This window comes from Saimiri boliviensis, chromosome 14 (assembly GCF_048565385.1).
Source record: "Saimiri boliviensis isolate mSaiBol1 chromosome 14, mSaiBol1.pri, whole genome shotgun sequence".
In the NCBI taxonomy this organism is placed as follows: Eukaryota; Metazoa; Chordata; class Mammalia; order Primates; family Cebidae; genus Saimiri; species Saimiri boliviensis.
Window position 1 is genome coordinate 6,471,510 of NC_133462.1, and position 17,260 is coordinate 6,488,769.

The 17,260-nt window shown below is 42.4% G+C and overlaps 1 protein-coding gene across 3 annotated transcripts; it reads right to left on the reverse strand.

Moving 5' to 3' along the window:
• Positions 1–63: 63 nt before the first annotated feature.
• FPR2 (formyl peptide receptor 2) lies at positions 64–16,829 on the reverse strand. Of its 3 annotated transcripts, none has more exons than XM_074386010.1 (2): positions 16,763–16,829; positions 64–8,364 (listed from the first exon to the last, which is right to left on the reverse strand). In XM_074386010.1, exon 2 carries the CDS (start codon positions 8,351–8,353, stop codon positions 7,298–7,300), a length of 1,056 nt encoding a protein of 351 aa, XP_074242111.1. In that variant the 5' UTR covers positions 8,354–8,364; positions 16,763–16,829; the 3' UTR covers positions 64–7,297. The 3 variants fall into 3 exon arrangements, with proteins under 3 accessions (XP_074242111.1, XP_074242109.1, XP_074242110.1); XM_074386008.1 differs by having other exon boundaries at positions 64–10,114; positions 16,763–16,796; XM_074386009.1 differs by lacking the exon at positions 16,763–16,829 and adding an exon at positions 10,055–10,114.
• Positions 16,830–17,260: the final 431 nt, after the last annotated feature.

Below are 17,260 nucleotides of genomic sequence, written 5' to 3' on the forward strand. Positions count from 1 at the left end.
ATTATTGAGTATTAGTTCTCATTCATTCTTTCTATTCTTTTTGTACCCATTAACCATTCCCACTTCTCCCCTGACCCCTGCTACCCTTCCCAATTTCTGGTAACCATCCTTCTATTCTCTGTCTCCATGAGTTCAATTGTTTTGATTTTTAGCTCCCACAAATAAGTGAGAACATGCAAAGCTTGTCTTTCTGTGCCTGATCCATTTCACTCAAATAATGACCTTCAGTTCCATCCATGTTGTTGCAAATGACAGAGTCTCATTATTTTTCGTGGCAGAGTAGTACTCTATTGTGTATATGTACCGTATGTTTTTGTTCATTCATCTGTTGACAGACACTTAGGTTACAAACTCTTTTATTTTTTTCTACAGAAAAACCCACATTCATGCAAAGAAATGTGTGTGGCACATGTATTCATTGCAGCATTTTTATTTTGCAACCAGCAAAAGATCAGAAACAATTTTTGTTTTTGTTTTTTTTTTTTGGAGACAGAGTTTTGCTCTTGTTGCCCAGGCTGGAAGGCAGTGGTGCAATCTCGGCTCACCACAACCTCTGCCTCCCAGGTTCAAGTGATTCTTCTGCTTCAGCCTCCTGAGTAGCTGGGATTACAGGCATGCACCACCACACCCAGCTAATTTTGTATTTTTAGTAAAGACAGGGTTTCTGTATGTTGATCAGGCTGGTCTCAAACTCCCGACCTCAGGTGATCCACCCATCTTGGCCTCCCAAAGTGCTGGGATTACAGGCATGAGCCACAGCTCCCAGCCCATCAGAAAGAATTTTAATGTTCATTCATATGTGACCGGTCAGATTAAATGTTGTTACATTTATTCAATAAAATACAATGCAAAAAATAAAAAGAATGAGGAACTTTTAGAATATAGAAACAGAAGAAACATTTTCTAACTAATGATAAATCCATGATCATCCTAATAACCAAATCCATTTAAAGACATTACAAGAAAACAAAACTACAGACCAATAACTCTCATGCACATAGATGGAAAAATTCTCAACAACATATTAGCAAATCAAACCCCAAAATATCTAAACTGTTATAATGTATAAAACAACATATAAAAATTATTCATGCCAAGGTATGCAAGTCTAATTCAAATTTCAGAAATTAATGTAATCAATTACATCAACAGACTAATGAAAAAAACCACAGTTATATCAATAGATGCAGCAAAAGTACTTGACAAAAGTCAACATCCATTCATAATTTAAAAAATGCTCAGTAACCTGGGAATAAAGATGAACATCCTCAATTTGACAAACAACGTCTGCAAAAAGAAACTGCTATAGCTAACATACTTAACATCAGGAAACTTGAAGCTTTCCCACTAAGGCCAGAAACAAGGCAAGAGTGTCTTCTCTTATATTGGTTTTCAGCATTGCTGAAGTCTTAGCTAATCAATTAGAAACAAACTAAAAAGGGCATGCATATTGGAAAGGAAGAAAAAAAAACTATTTTTTTCACAACTGACATGATCATCTATTCAGAAAATCCAAGAGAATGGACAACAAATATTCCTGGAATTAATAAGTGATTATAGCAGGGTTGCGGGATACAAAAAAAGTCAATCACTTTCCTAGAGACCAGCAGTGAGCAAACGGAATTTGAAATTAAAAACACCATACTATTTATATCATCTTCCTCAGAAATGAAATACTTAATTCAAATCTGACAAGTGATGTACAAGATCTAGATGAGAAAAACTACAACACTCTGATGAAAGAAATGAGAGAAGAACTGAAGAAATTGAGAGGTATTCCATGTACAGAGCTAGGAAGATTCAAGATTGTCAAGATGTCAGTTTTTCTCCATTTGATCTTTGGATTCAGTACAATCCCAATCAAAATTTCAGCAATTAAAATAAATTGGATATAACAAACTGATTCTAAAATTTACATGGAGAGGGAAAAGACCTGTATAGCCAACATAATATTGAAAAAGAAGAGCAAAGTTGGAGGACTGACACTATCTGATTTCAAGACATACTGTAAGGCTACAGTAATCAGAACAGGGTACTACCGGCAAAAGAGCAGACAAATAGATCAATGGAACTGAATACAGAGCCCAGAAATAGACTCACATTAATATAGTCAGGTGATCTTTATCAAAGGAGCAAAGGCAATTCAATGGAGAAAAGATAATCTTTCCAACAAATGTTACCAGAATGACTAGACATCCATGTGCATAAAAGTAAATTTAGAAACAGACCTTACCTGCTTCACTAAAATTAACTTAAAATGGCCCACAGACCTAAATGTAAAAGACAAAACTATAAAACACCTAGAAGATAACATAGGAGAAAATCTAGATGATGTTTGATTTGACAATAACTTTGTAATAATCCACGAAAGAAAGAATCAAGAAGGCAATTCTTAATAAAATTGAAAATTTCCAGCTGGGCATGTAATCCCAGCACTTTAGGAGGCTGAGGTGGGAGGATGGCTTGAGCCCAGGAATTTGAGACCAGCTTGGGCAACAAAGTGAGACCCCTCGCCCATCTCTACAGAAAATAAGTGATTAGGTGGGCATAATGGTGCACAACTGTAGTCTTAACTACTTGAGAGAATGAAGTAAGTGTGGGGATCACTTGAGTCCCTGAGGTTGAGGCTGCTGTGAGCCGTGATGGTACCACTGCACTCTGGTGTGGGTGACAGAGTGAGACTCCGTCTCAAAAAAAACAAAAACAAAAAAAACTGCTCTGTGGGAGAGTCTTGCAAAAAACATATCAGATAAAGAACTGTTATCCAAAATATGTAAAAAACTCTTAAAACTCAACAATAAGAACACAGCCCTTTTTAAAAATGGGTCCAGTCCTTAACAGGTACCTCAAGAAAGAAGACATACAGATGCCAGGTTAACGTATGAGCGGGTGCTCCACATGAGATATTATCAGGAAAATGCAAGTTAAAACAGTGAGATGCCACCCTACACCTATTAGAAATGTCCCGAATCCAGAACACTGACAAAACCAAATGCTGACAAAGACAAGGAACATCCTTATTTGTTATTGGTGGGAATGCAAAATGGTACAGCCACCTTGGAAGAGAGTTTGGCGGTTTTCTATGCAAGTAAACACATGCTCACCGTACAATCCAGCAATCATGTTCTTTGGCATTTACCAAAACAAGTTTTAGACTTCCATCCACACAAAAACCTGCACATGGATGTTTATAGCAGCTTTATTTATAATTGCCTAATTAGGAAGCAACCGAGATGTTTTTCAGTAGGTGAATGGATAAATAAATGATGGTACATCCAGAGAGTGGGCATTATTCAATGCTAAAAAAGAATGAGCTCTCAGTCTATGAAAAGACATGGAGGAAACTTTAAATGAGAGATGCCAAGAGTAAAAGGCTACATACTGCATGATTTCTACTATATGACATTCTGAAACAGGAAAAACTGTGAAGATAAGGAAAATATCAGTGGTTTCCAGGGAATAGGGAGGAGGGTGCAGTGAATAGGCAGAGCACAGAGGATTTTTAGGGTGGTGAAATGAGTCTGTATGATATTGTAATGGTGAATACAGGTCAGTATACTTTTGTCCAAACCCACTGTATTAGTCTGTTTTCATACTGCAATAAAGAACTGCCTGAGACTGGGTAATTTATAAAAGAACGTTTAATTGGCTCAGAGTTCAGCATGGCTGGGGAGGCCTTAGGAAACTTACAATCATGTCAGAAGGCAAAGGCGAAGCAAGGTATCTTCTTCACAAGACAGCAGGAAGACGTGCCTAGTGAAGGGGGAAAAGCCCCTTATAATGGTTATCAGATCTCATGAGAACTCACTCACTATTATAAGACCAGCATGGGGAAATTGCCCCCTGATTCAGTTACCTCCACTTACCTCCACTGGTCTCTCCCTTGACACATGGGGATTATGGGGATTACAATTCAAGATGAGATCTGGGTGGGGACACAGAGCTTAACCTTATCACCCACTGAATGTAAAACACCAAGAATGAACCCTAGTGTAAACTCTGGGTTTTGGATAATAATGATGTATCTATGTAGGTTTATCAACTGTAAGAAATGTATTACTCTGGTGGGGGATGTCGATAATGACAGAGGCTGTGAACGTGTGGGGGCAGTGGGTTTATGGGAAATCTCTGTATTTTCTTCCCAATTTGCTGTGAATCTAAAATTGCTCTAAAAAATAAACTCTAGGCCAGGCATAGTGGCTCACACCTATAATCCCAGTACTTTAGGAGGGCGTGGCAGGAAGATTGCTTGAGCTCAGAAGTTTGAGACCAGCCTGTGTGACTTGGCGAAACCCTGTCTCTACAGAAAATACAAAATTTAGCTGGGCATGGTGGCACAAGTCTGCAGTTTCACTACTCAGAAGGCTGAGGTGGAAGAACACCTCAGGAAATCAAGGCTGCAGTGAGCCATGATTAGTGCCACTGGGCTCCAGCCTGAGTGACAGAGTTAAACCCTGTCTTAGTAAATAAATAAATAAATAAATAAATAAATCAACAAAACCCACTCAGTTAATAAAATAATGAGGCAGCTCCTTATGTACTGATGTTAATACTACTATTCCATCTTACTGCTTAGAATTTACTCACATCTAGCTGGAAGGATGACTGAGAAAGGATTATTTTAGCTGAATAAATTGCTGCCCACATTTGTTAATAAAGTAGAGGGAAGAATATTTGGTAGGCAGCCGGCAGTCTCCACAGGAGCTTACGCCTTTGGGTACTCGACATTTCTGCACTCTTCTCCCCAAACAGAAAATGTGGTCTCATCTTTTCCCAATGGCACTGTCCCCAGAGTTTATTTTGGACTTTCAGATTCAAGCAAGTCTGGAAATGTGTCTTGGTGGCGAATGTCCCATAAACACAAAAAACTCCTCAGCTCCTGAAGACCCCACTCTACAAGAGTGCAATGGGAAGTGAGAATCCACAATGACAACTTCCAATGAAGCAAAGACAAATGGGGAGGGTGCAGCAGGCGCTGTTCTACCGCAATTAACCAAGGCCAATGGGAAGCAAAGTAGGAATCCTCTGCCCTGGCAGAGCAGGAACGCTGTTAATGAGCCAATCTAGAAGCCTTAGTTCTCCTGTCCAGAGGTCATAGACTGTTCATGGCTCCTGGCTCTTCCTTCTTGCATTTTCTCCTTGTTCCTTATTTTCTGTAGCCACAACGTTGTTGAGCATTAAAGAGTATACTTTTCTCAGGAACCTGAAAGCATTTATGAGTCAAGAATGCAAATGAACTCAGGAAACTGTTCTGCTTTGGAAATGCAAATAACTTTAGGGGAAATAGGAGGGAAAGGGAGAGGAAAATTGACAGTAAAAGCAGTGGAGTGAGGATGCTGAAAACAGGACTGCCCCATGTTCATGTAGAGTTGTGTCTTTTGCCAGTGCATCAGGACAGTGTGTTCCGTACTGTAGAACCATGTCTGAGTGGTTATTTCCTGAAAGCAAAGTAAAAGGCTGAGTACCTTTGTGGTTGATTTATTTCAAAACAAAGGCATGAGGAAACAGCCATGGTACTTTCCTTAAAGCAGAAGCTCAAAACCAGAAATTTATGAAAATGTAAGCCACATGGGAATTTCTAAATACTGTGTGCTTGAGGGTGTGTGTTTACTGGACATGGTCTGGTTTGTGTAATGAGGGTTGAAGATAATTTCGATTTGACATTCAATGTTCTCACTTGACACCTAGGTGATACTATTGTTTATCGATTCACTCATTCAATGAGCATTTAATAAATGCCTAGTACATATCAGACAGTATTTTACACATGGAGGATGAGGGTTAATCAGTGACCAATACAGACCAAAATCCCTGCCTTCAGAGAGCTTACATTTTCATTGTTTAAAAGAAACCATATCTCCAAAGGCTGTGCTCTAGAATAATAACAAGAAGAACAAGAACAAGAATCAGGAAAAATAAATAAATGAAAGAAAGCATATCAAGTTTCATACTGTTTTATAACTTTTAAACAGCTATTATACTGTTTCATGCCAATGAGTTGAACAGTTGGAATGAAATGGCCAAATTCTTTGAAAATCACAGTTTACCAAAACTGACAAATATGGGGAAAAAAAACTAGAAGAGTCTAATGACTGTTAAAGAAAACAAACCTGTTATTAAAAATCTTCCTAGAAAGAAAGCACAAGACCAAGTTGGCTTCACTGGTGAATTTTTCTGAATATTTAATAAGGGTATACCACCAGAAAATAGAATCAGAGAAATCATTTCTCAATTCCTTTTAAGAGACTATTACAAGTTTAATGTAAAACTTAGCAAGGATAGTAGAAAAAAATGAAATAACAGAGCCATTTTTATATAAACATAAACACAGAAATTCTAACCAACTCTTTTTTTTTTTTTTTTTTTTTGAGACGGAGTTTCGCTCTTGTTACCCAGGCTGGAGTGCAATGGCGCCATCTCGGCTCACCGCAACCTCCACCTCCTGGGTTCAGGCAATTCTCCTGCCTCAGCCTCCTGAGTAGCTGGGATTACAGGCACGCACCACCATGCCCAGCTAATTTTTTGTATTTTTAGTAGAGACGGGGTTTCACCATGTTGACCAGGATGGTCTCGATCTCTTGACCTCGTGATCCACCCGCCTCGACCTCCCAAAGTGCTGGGATTACAGGCTTGAGCCACCGCGCCCGGCCAATTCTAACCAACTCTTGTGAGACATATTATAAATATTTAAAGTACATCAGGACTAAGTGTGGTTTATTCCAGGAATTCAAGAGTACTTTAACATTCATAACTTAATGAACATAATTTATAATGATTTGCGTGAAAGAATAATAATATGATCATTGTAATATATGTAGAAAATGCATTTGATAAAATGCAACCTCTATTCATGATGTAAGAAAAAGAAACAGAAAACTCTTTGCAAACTAAAAATCGACGAAAACTTCCATAGTTTGATTTTTTAAAATAGCTATAAAAAAACCTGCAGCAAGCATTTTACTTTATGGTATAAACATTTTACTTGAAAGCCTTCCCCTTATTATACGCTACCTTATCTAACTCTTACAAATCTCCATCATTCTTTCTCTTCTTATGTTTCCCATCTCCACTTACCCCAGGGTACAGGCAAAGGTCCAAAACCCAAAAATAATACCAATATTATAGTAGACGGACTGTCTATTTCTTAGCTTCAAATCAGGGACACAACAGCATTTTTCCTGAATAAATACTTGAGCTGCTCATCCTTCAGTGCCTCAATATGACTCAAGAGTAGATGAAGCTGGAACTGGTATTAAGGTAGGATGAGACAGATCTCAGAAGATTCCTGACTCTGTCCTCACATTTTCTGTAACTCAACCTCTGCAGGAGGTAAAGCAGAATTGGTAACCGTGTCAATGGTTGGGGCTGAGTCCTCAGACAGGGCCCTCTCCAGACTGCTGGGTAGGGAGTGGATCAGTCTCTCTCGGAAATCCTGACCCACAAAGACATAGAGCATGGGGTTGAGGCAGCTGTTGAAATAGGCCAGAGCACTCACTGGGTCATTCAGGACATCAAGGATTTTGTACTTGCCAAAGAACAACTTTTCTTTGAGCCAGACTGTGTCCAGAAGGGCAACCAGTTGAAAGGGGAACCAACAGATGAAGAAAGAAGCCACCACAGCAGTGAGGACCCGTAAGGGGCGGCTGGATTTAATCATGCCCTTTTTATGCATCTTGACTGCAATGAGCCCATAGCAGATGACAACAATGGACATGGGCAGGCTAAAGCCGATAACAAACCGGATAATCCCTCTGGCTGTCAGGAAGATAATGCCCACCCTTAACTTCTCCTCGGGGGTATTAGCCCAGGACGCAAAGTTGAATGTACAGTATGTGTCCCCGTTTGGAAGCGTTACTGTAGTCAAAAAGAGGAAAATTTGCAAGGTAAGAACTAGGGCAAGAATCCAAGGTCCCACGATCACCTTCATGGCCAGATTCACGGTGCGGTGGTTCTGGGCCCAGACTGGATGCAGGACACAAATACAACGGTCCAGTGCAATGAAAGCAATCAAGAAGACACTCCCAAAGAGGTTGATGTCCACCACGATGTGAACCACCTTACACAGGAACCAGCCAAAAGGCCATTTTTCTTCCATGGCCGTGGAGACCATCAGGAATGGTAGCGTGGCAGTGAAAGAAAAGTCAGCCAGGGCCAGGTTCAGGTAACAGATGGTGGTGACTGTGCGTGTCATCCGGAATCCAGCCACCCAGATCACAAGCCCATTGCCCAGGACCCCAAAGACAAAGGTGACCCCAGTCACCACCAATGAGAGAATCCGCAGAGCAGCGTAGCCAGGAGACTCATAGGAAACTTGTTCACTTCCGTTCAGAGGAGTAGAAAAGTTGGTTTCCATCTTGCCGGCACCTGAAACATTGCAACGATGGCCATTTCTGAGCTGTGGAACCATCTTACAGCATGTGTCTTCATAGCTCACATCAACTCTCACTAAAGCACACACTCCTACCGGGAGACCCACTCTATCTACTAAACCTTGCTGACGATGGTGCTATAGAATTGGCATTCTCTTGGATGTTTCTTCGGGAAGGGATAGTCCCCGATAGTCCCATCATTACCAATATGCATTTCACTTATCAGGCTGATCACTTCACCAAGAGGATTACAAGGCTCTGTCCACTAGCAGAAGTACTGAACTTACATTGTATGGACCATGGAGAATTAAGCAGAGGCAGCTTCAGGGTTGTGAGAAAGGCATAAGGCTCAGTCAGAAGGTTCACATCTGCGTCCCCCATCATTCAGTGCAAACATGCTGGCAGGCTCTGCAACATATCTTTAAGCTCCTGGTTCTGCCAGTCTCCCAGCTCCTGTCCCTCACCTGTGAGAACCCTTGATCTACTGTTTGGCTAGTACTCAAGATAAAATTTGAGGGTTTGGCTTGAGGTTATTTTCAAAGAGGATTTTGAGCAGTCACTGGGAATGTGTAGTAGTATGGTACATCCTGAGGACTCTGAACTAGAGGAAGTCAGCAAACAGGGTCCCATCTCTCCTGTCTACCCCCTGCTTTTCCCTGTCCCCACTTGATGTGGAGCTCTTCTCTGTTGGGAATGCAAATAATTAGTACCCATTTGTATAGCGTTGGCGTCTGTGGGATAAAGACTATGAGAATAATAAGTTGTGTTAATAGTTAAGAAGTTCTTATTAGGGAATATGCATTGTGTTAATTACTACATATGGGATCCAGGTTGGCCTATGTAATAGCTCTGTAATATTCATTACTTCTAGTTTTCATTAGAATAAATCAATGCTCAGGGTAATTGTGAAATGTGTTGAAGGTCACTTAGGTAGTAGAAATAGATTAAGGACTTCAGTTCAGCTTGGCCTGACTTCGAAACCCTTACTTTTGACAGGTATTGCTGATTGCCTACCCAGCAACTGTTCCCCATTCTTCTCTGCTCAAAAACTGGCAGTTGTGTTTAGTTACTCACCCCGCAGAGAAGATGTCCTTTCTCTGTGTTGGGAGTAAACACAGAGAATTAGACTTGACTAGTCTAATTAGCACCAAGTGGAATCCCTGTTACTCTGCAAGGGATTGCTTTTGTTGTGGACGCGTGACTAAATTGCAGACAGTAACATTGTAAGAATATAACCTGCAGAGCTTCTCAGATCTCGTTTCTTTTTCTTTTAAGAACAAAAATCCAAAAAATGTAGTCCCTGCCTCTGGTCCGGGTCACATCTGTAATTTTTTGTTGTTGTTGTTGTTTGTTTGTTTGTTTTTGAGACGGAGTTTCGCTCCTGTTACCCAGGCTGGAGTGCAATGGCGCGATCTCGGCTCACCGCAACCTCCGCCTCCCGGGTTCAGGCAATTCTCCTGCCTCAGCCTCCTGAGTAGCTAGGATTACAGGCACGCACCATGCCCAGCTAATTTTTTGTATTTTTTAGTAGAGACGGGGTTTCACCACGTTGACCAGGATAATCTCGATCTCTTGACCTCGTGATCCACCCGCATCGGCCTCCCAAAGTGCTGGGATTACAGGCTTGAGCCACCGTGCCCGGCACGTCTGTAATTTTTGTTCAGATTCGACACAAAGTTCCTTACCACTTGAGCACATTTTCTTATGCTGTGGTGTGTGGACTTTATCAGAGACATCCAGGCTGCCTGTTAAAATTGTATTCATTATTCTTAGCAAACTAGTGCAGGAACAGAAAACCAAATACCACATGTTCTTAGTTACAAGTGGGAGGTAAATGATGGGAACAATGGACACAAAGAGGCTAACGCTGGAGCCTACCAGAAGGTGGAGGGTGGGAGGAGGATAAATAACTAGTGGATATTAGGCTTAATACCTCGGTGATGAAATAATCTGTACAATAAACCACCAGGATACAAGTTTACTTACGTAACAAACCTGCACATATACCCCTGAACTTAAAATAAAAATGAAAAAATATATATATTCTTAAATCCCGCTCTAGAATCTGTGTAAAAGTCAGGATGATTTGTTACGGCCATGAGAATTTGCGAATCATCTCAGACTGGGCTATTCAGCATCTTTAAGAGAAGCAGCAATTCCCTAGCACTTGTTCACATCTAACGCTCATAACACTGTGAAGCAGCCATCACACTGGGGGGAGTTCATGGCCCAGGGACTTCCGTAGTTTTTCCAGCCTCGTGCCCAGCCAGTCAGTGGAGGCAGCAAGATTTGCAAACCAAGATGAACAACTCCAGAGCCACTGCCTTTGTATACTGAAGTCCTGCCTTTGAAAGGGGTTCCCCAAGATTACTAGGATAGGGCCATGCCCCAGTCTGATTATTTTTAGCCCTCTTTTTTTTTTTTTTTTTTTTAAACAGAGTCTCGCTCTGTCACCCAGGCTGGAGTGCAGTGGTGCAATCTTGGCTCACTGAAACCTCTGCCTCCTGGGTTCAAGGGATTCTCCTGCCTCAGCCTCCTGAGTAGCTGAGATTACAGGTGTGTGCCACCACACCCAGCTAATTTTTGTGTTTTTAGTAGAAACGGGGTTTCACCATGTTAGTCAGGCTGGTCTCGAACTCCTGACCTTGATCTGCCTGCCTTGGACTCTCAAAGTGCTCAGATTACAGGGATGAGTCACCGTGTCCAGCCAACCCTCTTTCTTTTACTCATTTCTTCCTTTTCTTCCTGCTGTTACCAGTCACTTTCACTGAGGTGTTCCATGGGACCTTGTTTAATGTAACCGAGGGTTTCTCAACCTTGGCACCATTGACATTTGGGGCTGGGTAATTCTTTGCTGTGAGGGACTGTTCTCTACAGAGTAAGATGTTTAGCAGCACCCCTGGCCTCTATCTGCAGATACCAGTAGCAACTCCTTCTTCAGGAATGACGATCAACAGGTTCCATAAACATTGTCAAAGTTCCCCTCGGAGGCAAAATCACCCTCAATTGAGAGTCACTGTTATAAAGAAGACTGGGCTCTGGAGTCAGCTAGATCTCTATTCTAATCTCATCTGTGATATCTCTTCACTATGAGTTCCTGGTCGGTGATAACTCTTTGAGCCTCAGTTTTCTGCTCTGTGGAAAGAGGACAATTTTATGGTGACGTCTAACTTTCAGGTGAGGGTTAAGTGAGGATAGACATGGAAATCTTTTAGCCTAGACTGAGTAAGTCTGTGACAAATGGGAATGCTTGGCCCTCACCAGGTTGTGTGCTGTGTTATGGGGCTTAATCCATTATGAAGCTCAAGGTCAGGACAAGAAAGAAGCTCATAGCAATAGCAACTTCCACTTATGAACGTTATCCACATGCCAAGAGCTTCTCCTTTAACCCTCACAACTCCTCTCATAGGATCTGTGGATGGGCTGTGTTAATATGTGTAAGCACTGAGCACATCCTGAGACGTGGTGAATATTGACTAACCTTAGTGATGTTAGGTTGGTGCAAAGGTAACTGCGGTTTTTGCCGTTGAAAATAATAGCAAAAACTGCAATTACTTTTGCACCAACCTAGTAATTATTATCACCATTGTACAGATGAGGAAGTTGAGACTTATACTGGCTACATTAATGTAGCGTTCAGTGTTCCCAGGTAGAAAGAAGTAGAGTTGGAACTGGAGCTCACCCAGATTGAATACAGCTGAATTGTGCTGTTAACCCTCTCTCACCCCATTGTCCCTCGACAGACTCAGATTTTCTCTACCCACCCTCTGAACATTCTACAAGGCACTTAGAAGACATGATTTATCCATAATCTCAAATTCATTTTAAAATGTTGATACAGGCCAGGCACAGTGACTCATGTCTGTAATCCCAGCACTTTGGGAGGCCAAGACGGGTGGATCACTTGAGGCCAGGAGTTGGGGACCAGCCTGGCCAACATGGTAAAACCCCATCTCTACTAAAAATAGAAAAGTTAGCTGGACATTGTGGCGGGTGCCTGTAATCCCAGCTACTCGGGAGGCTGAGGCAGGATAACCACTTGAGTCTGTGAGGCAGAGGTTGCAGTGAGCTGAGATTGTGCCGCTGCACTCCAGCTTCGGTAAAAGTATGAAACTCCATTAAAAAAAAAAAAAAAAAAAAAAAAAAAAAAAAAAGATACAACAAGAAAGGATGATTGTGTAATAACAGGTGGGGTCAGGTTGACAAGGCAAAAGTTGCAAAGTTTCGGGTCCACCCTAGTTGTAATGTGAGGAGAGCTGCGAACCCGCCCTACAATCCAATCTCTGGAAGAAAGCCAAATGACCTTTTAAAAGGTCCAATAAGATGGTGATGTTACTTTATTTTTGAGATGGAGTCGCGCTCTGTCACCCAGACTGGAGTGCAGTGGCGCAATCTTGGCTCATTGCAACCTCCGCCTCCCAAGTTCAAGCGATTCTCCTGTCTCAGCCTCCCCAGTAGCTGGGAACAGGTGTGTGCCACCATGCTCAGCTAATCTTTGTATCTTTAGTAGAGACAGGGTTTCACCATGTTGGCCAGGATGGTCTTGATCTCTTGACCTCATGATATATCCATCTCGGCCTCCAAAAGTGCTGGGCTTACAGGCATGAGCCATAGCGCCCAGCTAGTGATGATACCCGCACTGATTATGAGGGCTGCCATTTGGGGAGTCCTCCATATGTGCCAGGTGCTACATATTTTGTCATCTATTATTACAACATCCTTGCTTTGGGGAAAGTGCCATCCTTGCGTAATAGGTAGGAAAGTACAGCTCAGAGAGGGGAAATGACTTCCTTAATGTCACAATTATCGAGAGTTGCAAATGAATTCATGACCACAGATTTCAAATAAGAACTCAACAGTTCATTAGGTTACTCAACTTCTTCATGCACTTGCTATCCCACACCTTTTCAGCCCTGCTTTCTCCAAAAAGTACCTTATTTAATCTGTTTTTCTCACTCTTAGCAGATGCTCTTGACTGACATTATAATGAGAAAACGGTAACAACTAGATGTGAAATTCTCAGCCTTTCCTCCCCTAACCCTCAGTCTACCTGCCCTTGTCACTGTGAATAAAGACTTTTTATTCTTTTTTTTTTTTTTTTTTTGAGGTGGAGTTTGGCTGTTGTTACCCAGGCTGGAGTGCAATGGCACGATCTCGGCTCACTGCAACCTCCGCCTCCTGGGTTCAATTCTCCTGCCTCAGCCTCCCGAGTAGCTGGGACTACAGGCGTGCACCACCACGCCCGGCTAATTTTTTTATTTTTAGTAGAGACGGGGTTTCACCTTGTTGACCAAGATGGTCTCGATCTCTTGACCTCATGATCCACCCACCTCGGCCTCCCAAAGTGCTGGGATTACAGGCTTGAGCCACCACGCCCGACCAAGACTTCTTATTCTTTCCAATAATTTCCCTCCCTACCTTGGCTCCGGATGCCCTCTCACCTTCCCACTAACTTTCCTCCTGCATTTGTCCTTCCATTTTCTGCCAAAAACAAACCCTTAAGATTTTATTTCTGCTAGATCATTCTCACTATTACATAAATGTTATCCTATCCCCTCCCTTTAAAAAGAAGCCATCCTTGGCCAGGGGTTGTGGCTCATGCCTGTAATCCCAACACTTAGGGAGGCTGAGGCGAGTGGATCACTTGAGGCCAAGAGTTTGAGACCAACCTGACCAACATGGTGAAACCCCGTCTCTACCAAAAATACAAAAATTAGCTGGGCGTGGTAGCATGTGCCTATAATTCCAGCTACCCGGGAGGCTGAGGCAGGAAGATCTCTTGAAGTTTGGGAGGCGGAGGTTGCAGTGAGCTGAGATCTCACCACCAACTCCAGCCTGCGACAGAGACTCTGTCTCAAAAACAAACAAGCAACAACAAAACAAACAAAAAAACCCAAGCAGCAACAACAACAAAACCCAAAAAACATCCTTAGACTATATCCCTTTCCAGTGTTAACCCTACTTCTCCTAAGAGAATTCTTTCTGTGAAAAGAATTTACAGCCAAATTTTGGAAGGCGTCGTCTGCATTTGCTGCCTTTGATTCCTCACCTCATCTTTCCCCCTGAATCCAGTCCGTATTGACTTCAGTCCTCAGCACCTACCCGGTACATTTTCTTGACAATGCTTATGATCTCAAGGCTGCAAATCCAGTGGGTGCAGATACATACTGGTTCTTATCTCAGTGCCTTAGTGACATAGGACCCATTGGATCTCTTCTTCCCATTGGATCTCTTCTTTCTCCTTAAATTACACCTTTTCTTGTGCCGTGAGATGATATATGTACACACACACACACACACACACACACACTTTCACTTGCCTTTAAAAGTTCAATTGATCCCCTCTTTTCAGTCCCCTTTGCTAGTGTTTTCTGCTCTAAATTTGACTCTAAATTTAGGAGAGTCCCACAGCTTTTACTTGTTCCCCACCTCTCTTATCTCCGCATAGTCTTTCTGTAGGTGATGTTATCCAGTCTCAGGGCTTAAAATGTCATGCTGTCTTCTCATCTAAATGATCAGCTTTGGCCTTACCCTGGTGCTCCAGTCTGATATAACCTTTCCCCATGGGAGTTCCATAGACACTCCGGACCTAATGTGGCTCAACCAAGTGGTCGATTGTCTCATCCTCCCAAACCTGCCGCTCTTCCAATATTTTGTGTCTATTTGAGTTTAAACACTTGGTTGTTAAAGCTTCCAATCTAGAACTTATCTTTCATTTCCCTTTCTCTCGCCACAATGCCATCTAAGTCCTATTTATTCTATCTACAGAACCTGCTGAATACACAGCCAGAGCGATCTCCGTCTCCCATACCCATGTTCATGGTGCAGGCATGGATGTTTGCACCAACCTCGCAAATAGCTTGTTCCTGGTCCTGCTTTCTCCTGCCCTACAATCCAATCTCCAGAAGAAAACCAAATGAGCTTTTAAAAGGTCTAATAAGATGGTGATGTTACTTTATTTTTGAGATGGAGTCTCGCTCTGTCACCCAGACTGGAGTGCAGTGGCGCAATCTTGGCTCATTGCAACCTCCGCCTCCCAAGTTCAAGCGATTCTCCTACCTCAGCCTCCCCAGTAGCTGGGAACAGGCGTGCGCCACCATGCTCAGCTAATCTTTGTATCTTTAATAGAGACAGGGTTTCACCATGTTGGCCAGGATGGTCTTGATCTCTTGACCTCATGATATATCCATCTCGGCCTCCAAAAGTGCTGGGATTACAGGCATGAGCCACAGCGCCCAGCCAGTGATGTTATTTTTAACACCTTCCAATGGCTCACAGACTTCTAACTTATCCTTATCTTAAGTTCCCTGAAGCACCCCTGAACCTACCCTGTGCATCCCTCAGACCTCATCTTGGCACTCTCACCGGACACACTGTGCTCCACCCACAGCGGGCCCTCATTCCTTGAACATGCTCATTGTCATCTCAGGGCTTCTGCCGTCTCTGTTCCTTCTGCCTACTGTGCTCATCCTCTTAAGCCTCTCACATCTGGCTCCTTCACATGTTTGTTTGTTTATTTATTTACCTTTGAGGTGGAGTTTTGCTCTTCTCTCCCAGGCTGGAGTGCTAACCTTGGCTAACTGCAACCTCCACCTGTCTTTTCCCTCAGCCTCCTGAGCAGCTGGGATTACCGGATTCCACCACGACGCCCAGCTAATTGTTTTTTTGTATTTTTAGTAGAGATGTGGTAATGCAATCCTTAAATGCCAGCCAACACATGTGATTCACAACTTTCTAGTCGCCATGTTAAAAAAATAAAATCACTGGGAGAAATTAATTGTAATAATATATTTGATTAAACCCCACAAATCAAAAAGAATATCATTGGAACATGTAACCAACATAAAAGTTATTAATGAAATAAGTTGTATTGTTTTTATCATACTAATGATTAAACTGCACTAAGTAGCTAAGTGTGGTGGCTCACACCTGTAATCCCGGCCCTTTGGGAGGCCAAAGTGGGCAGATCACAAAGTCAGGAGATTGAGACCATCCTGGCTAACACCGAAACCCCGTCTCTACTAAAAATACAAAAAATTAGCCAGGCGTGGTGGTGCACGCCTGTATGCCTAGCTACTTGAGAGGGAGGCAGGAGAATCGCTTGAACCCAGGAAGAGGAGGTTGCAGTGAGCTGAGGTCACACCACTGCACTCCAGCCTGGGCGACAGAGTGAGATGTTGTCTCAAAAACAAAACAGAACAAAAAAACAAAAAAACTACACTAAGTATATTTTACACTTAAGCACATTTCAGGTCAAGATAGAAACATGAGCACTCAAAAGCCACAAGTGGCAAGTGGATACCCCATGACAGCAGCACTCTAGAATTTAGGAGGCATCTGTCATACAGCAGGCATTCCAACAATAAATTTTAAATGGTCAGACCCCAACTTACCAGCAGCTGAGCTCCTTTTCCTGTTTCTGTTTCTTGGCTTCCTGTGGAGCAACACAGACTCTAAGGGCTTTTGCAGAGACTTTATTGAAGGACAGGGGGAGGGACAATGGAGCTAGAGCCAATCCCCTAACCAAAACTCAGGATGTCATAATTTTCAGAAGACACCTTGGATATGTTGTCAGCAAACTCTTCTTAGAATCTGTGTCTGAATTTTCCTTCACCTCTAGCCTTCTGTGGGAGACTGGAGTTTATGCTTCCAAATATCAAAGCCCAAGGAATCTGAATGTCCAGCCCTTTCTTCTTCAGAGTTTCATGAAAACGAAAGAAATTATTACTGAAGTGAGAAGAGTTACAGCCACACAATAAAGAACAAATATGGTTAGGTCGGGCGCGGTGGCTCACGCCTGTAATCCCAGCACTTTGGGAGGCTGAGGCGGGTGGATCCCGAGGTCAAGAGATTGAGACCATCCCGGTCAACATGGTGAAACCCTGTCTCTA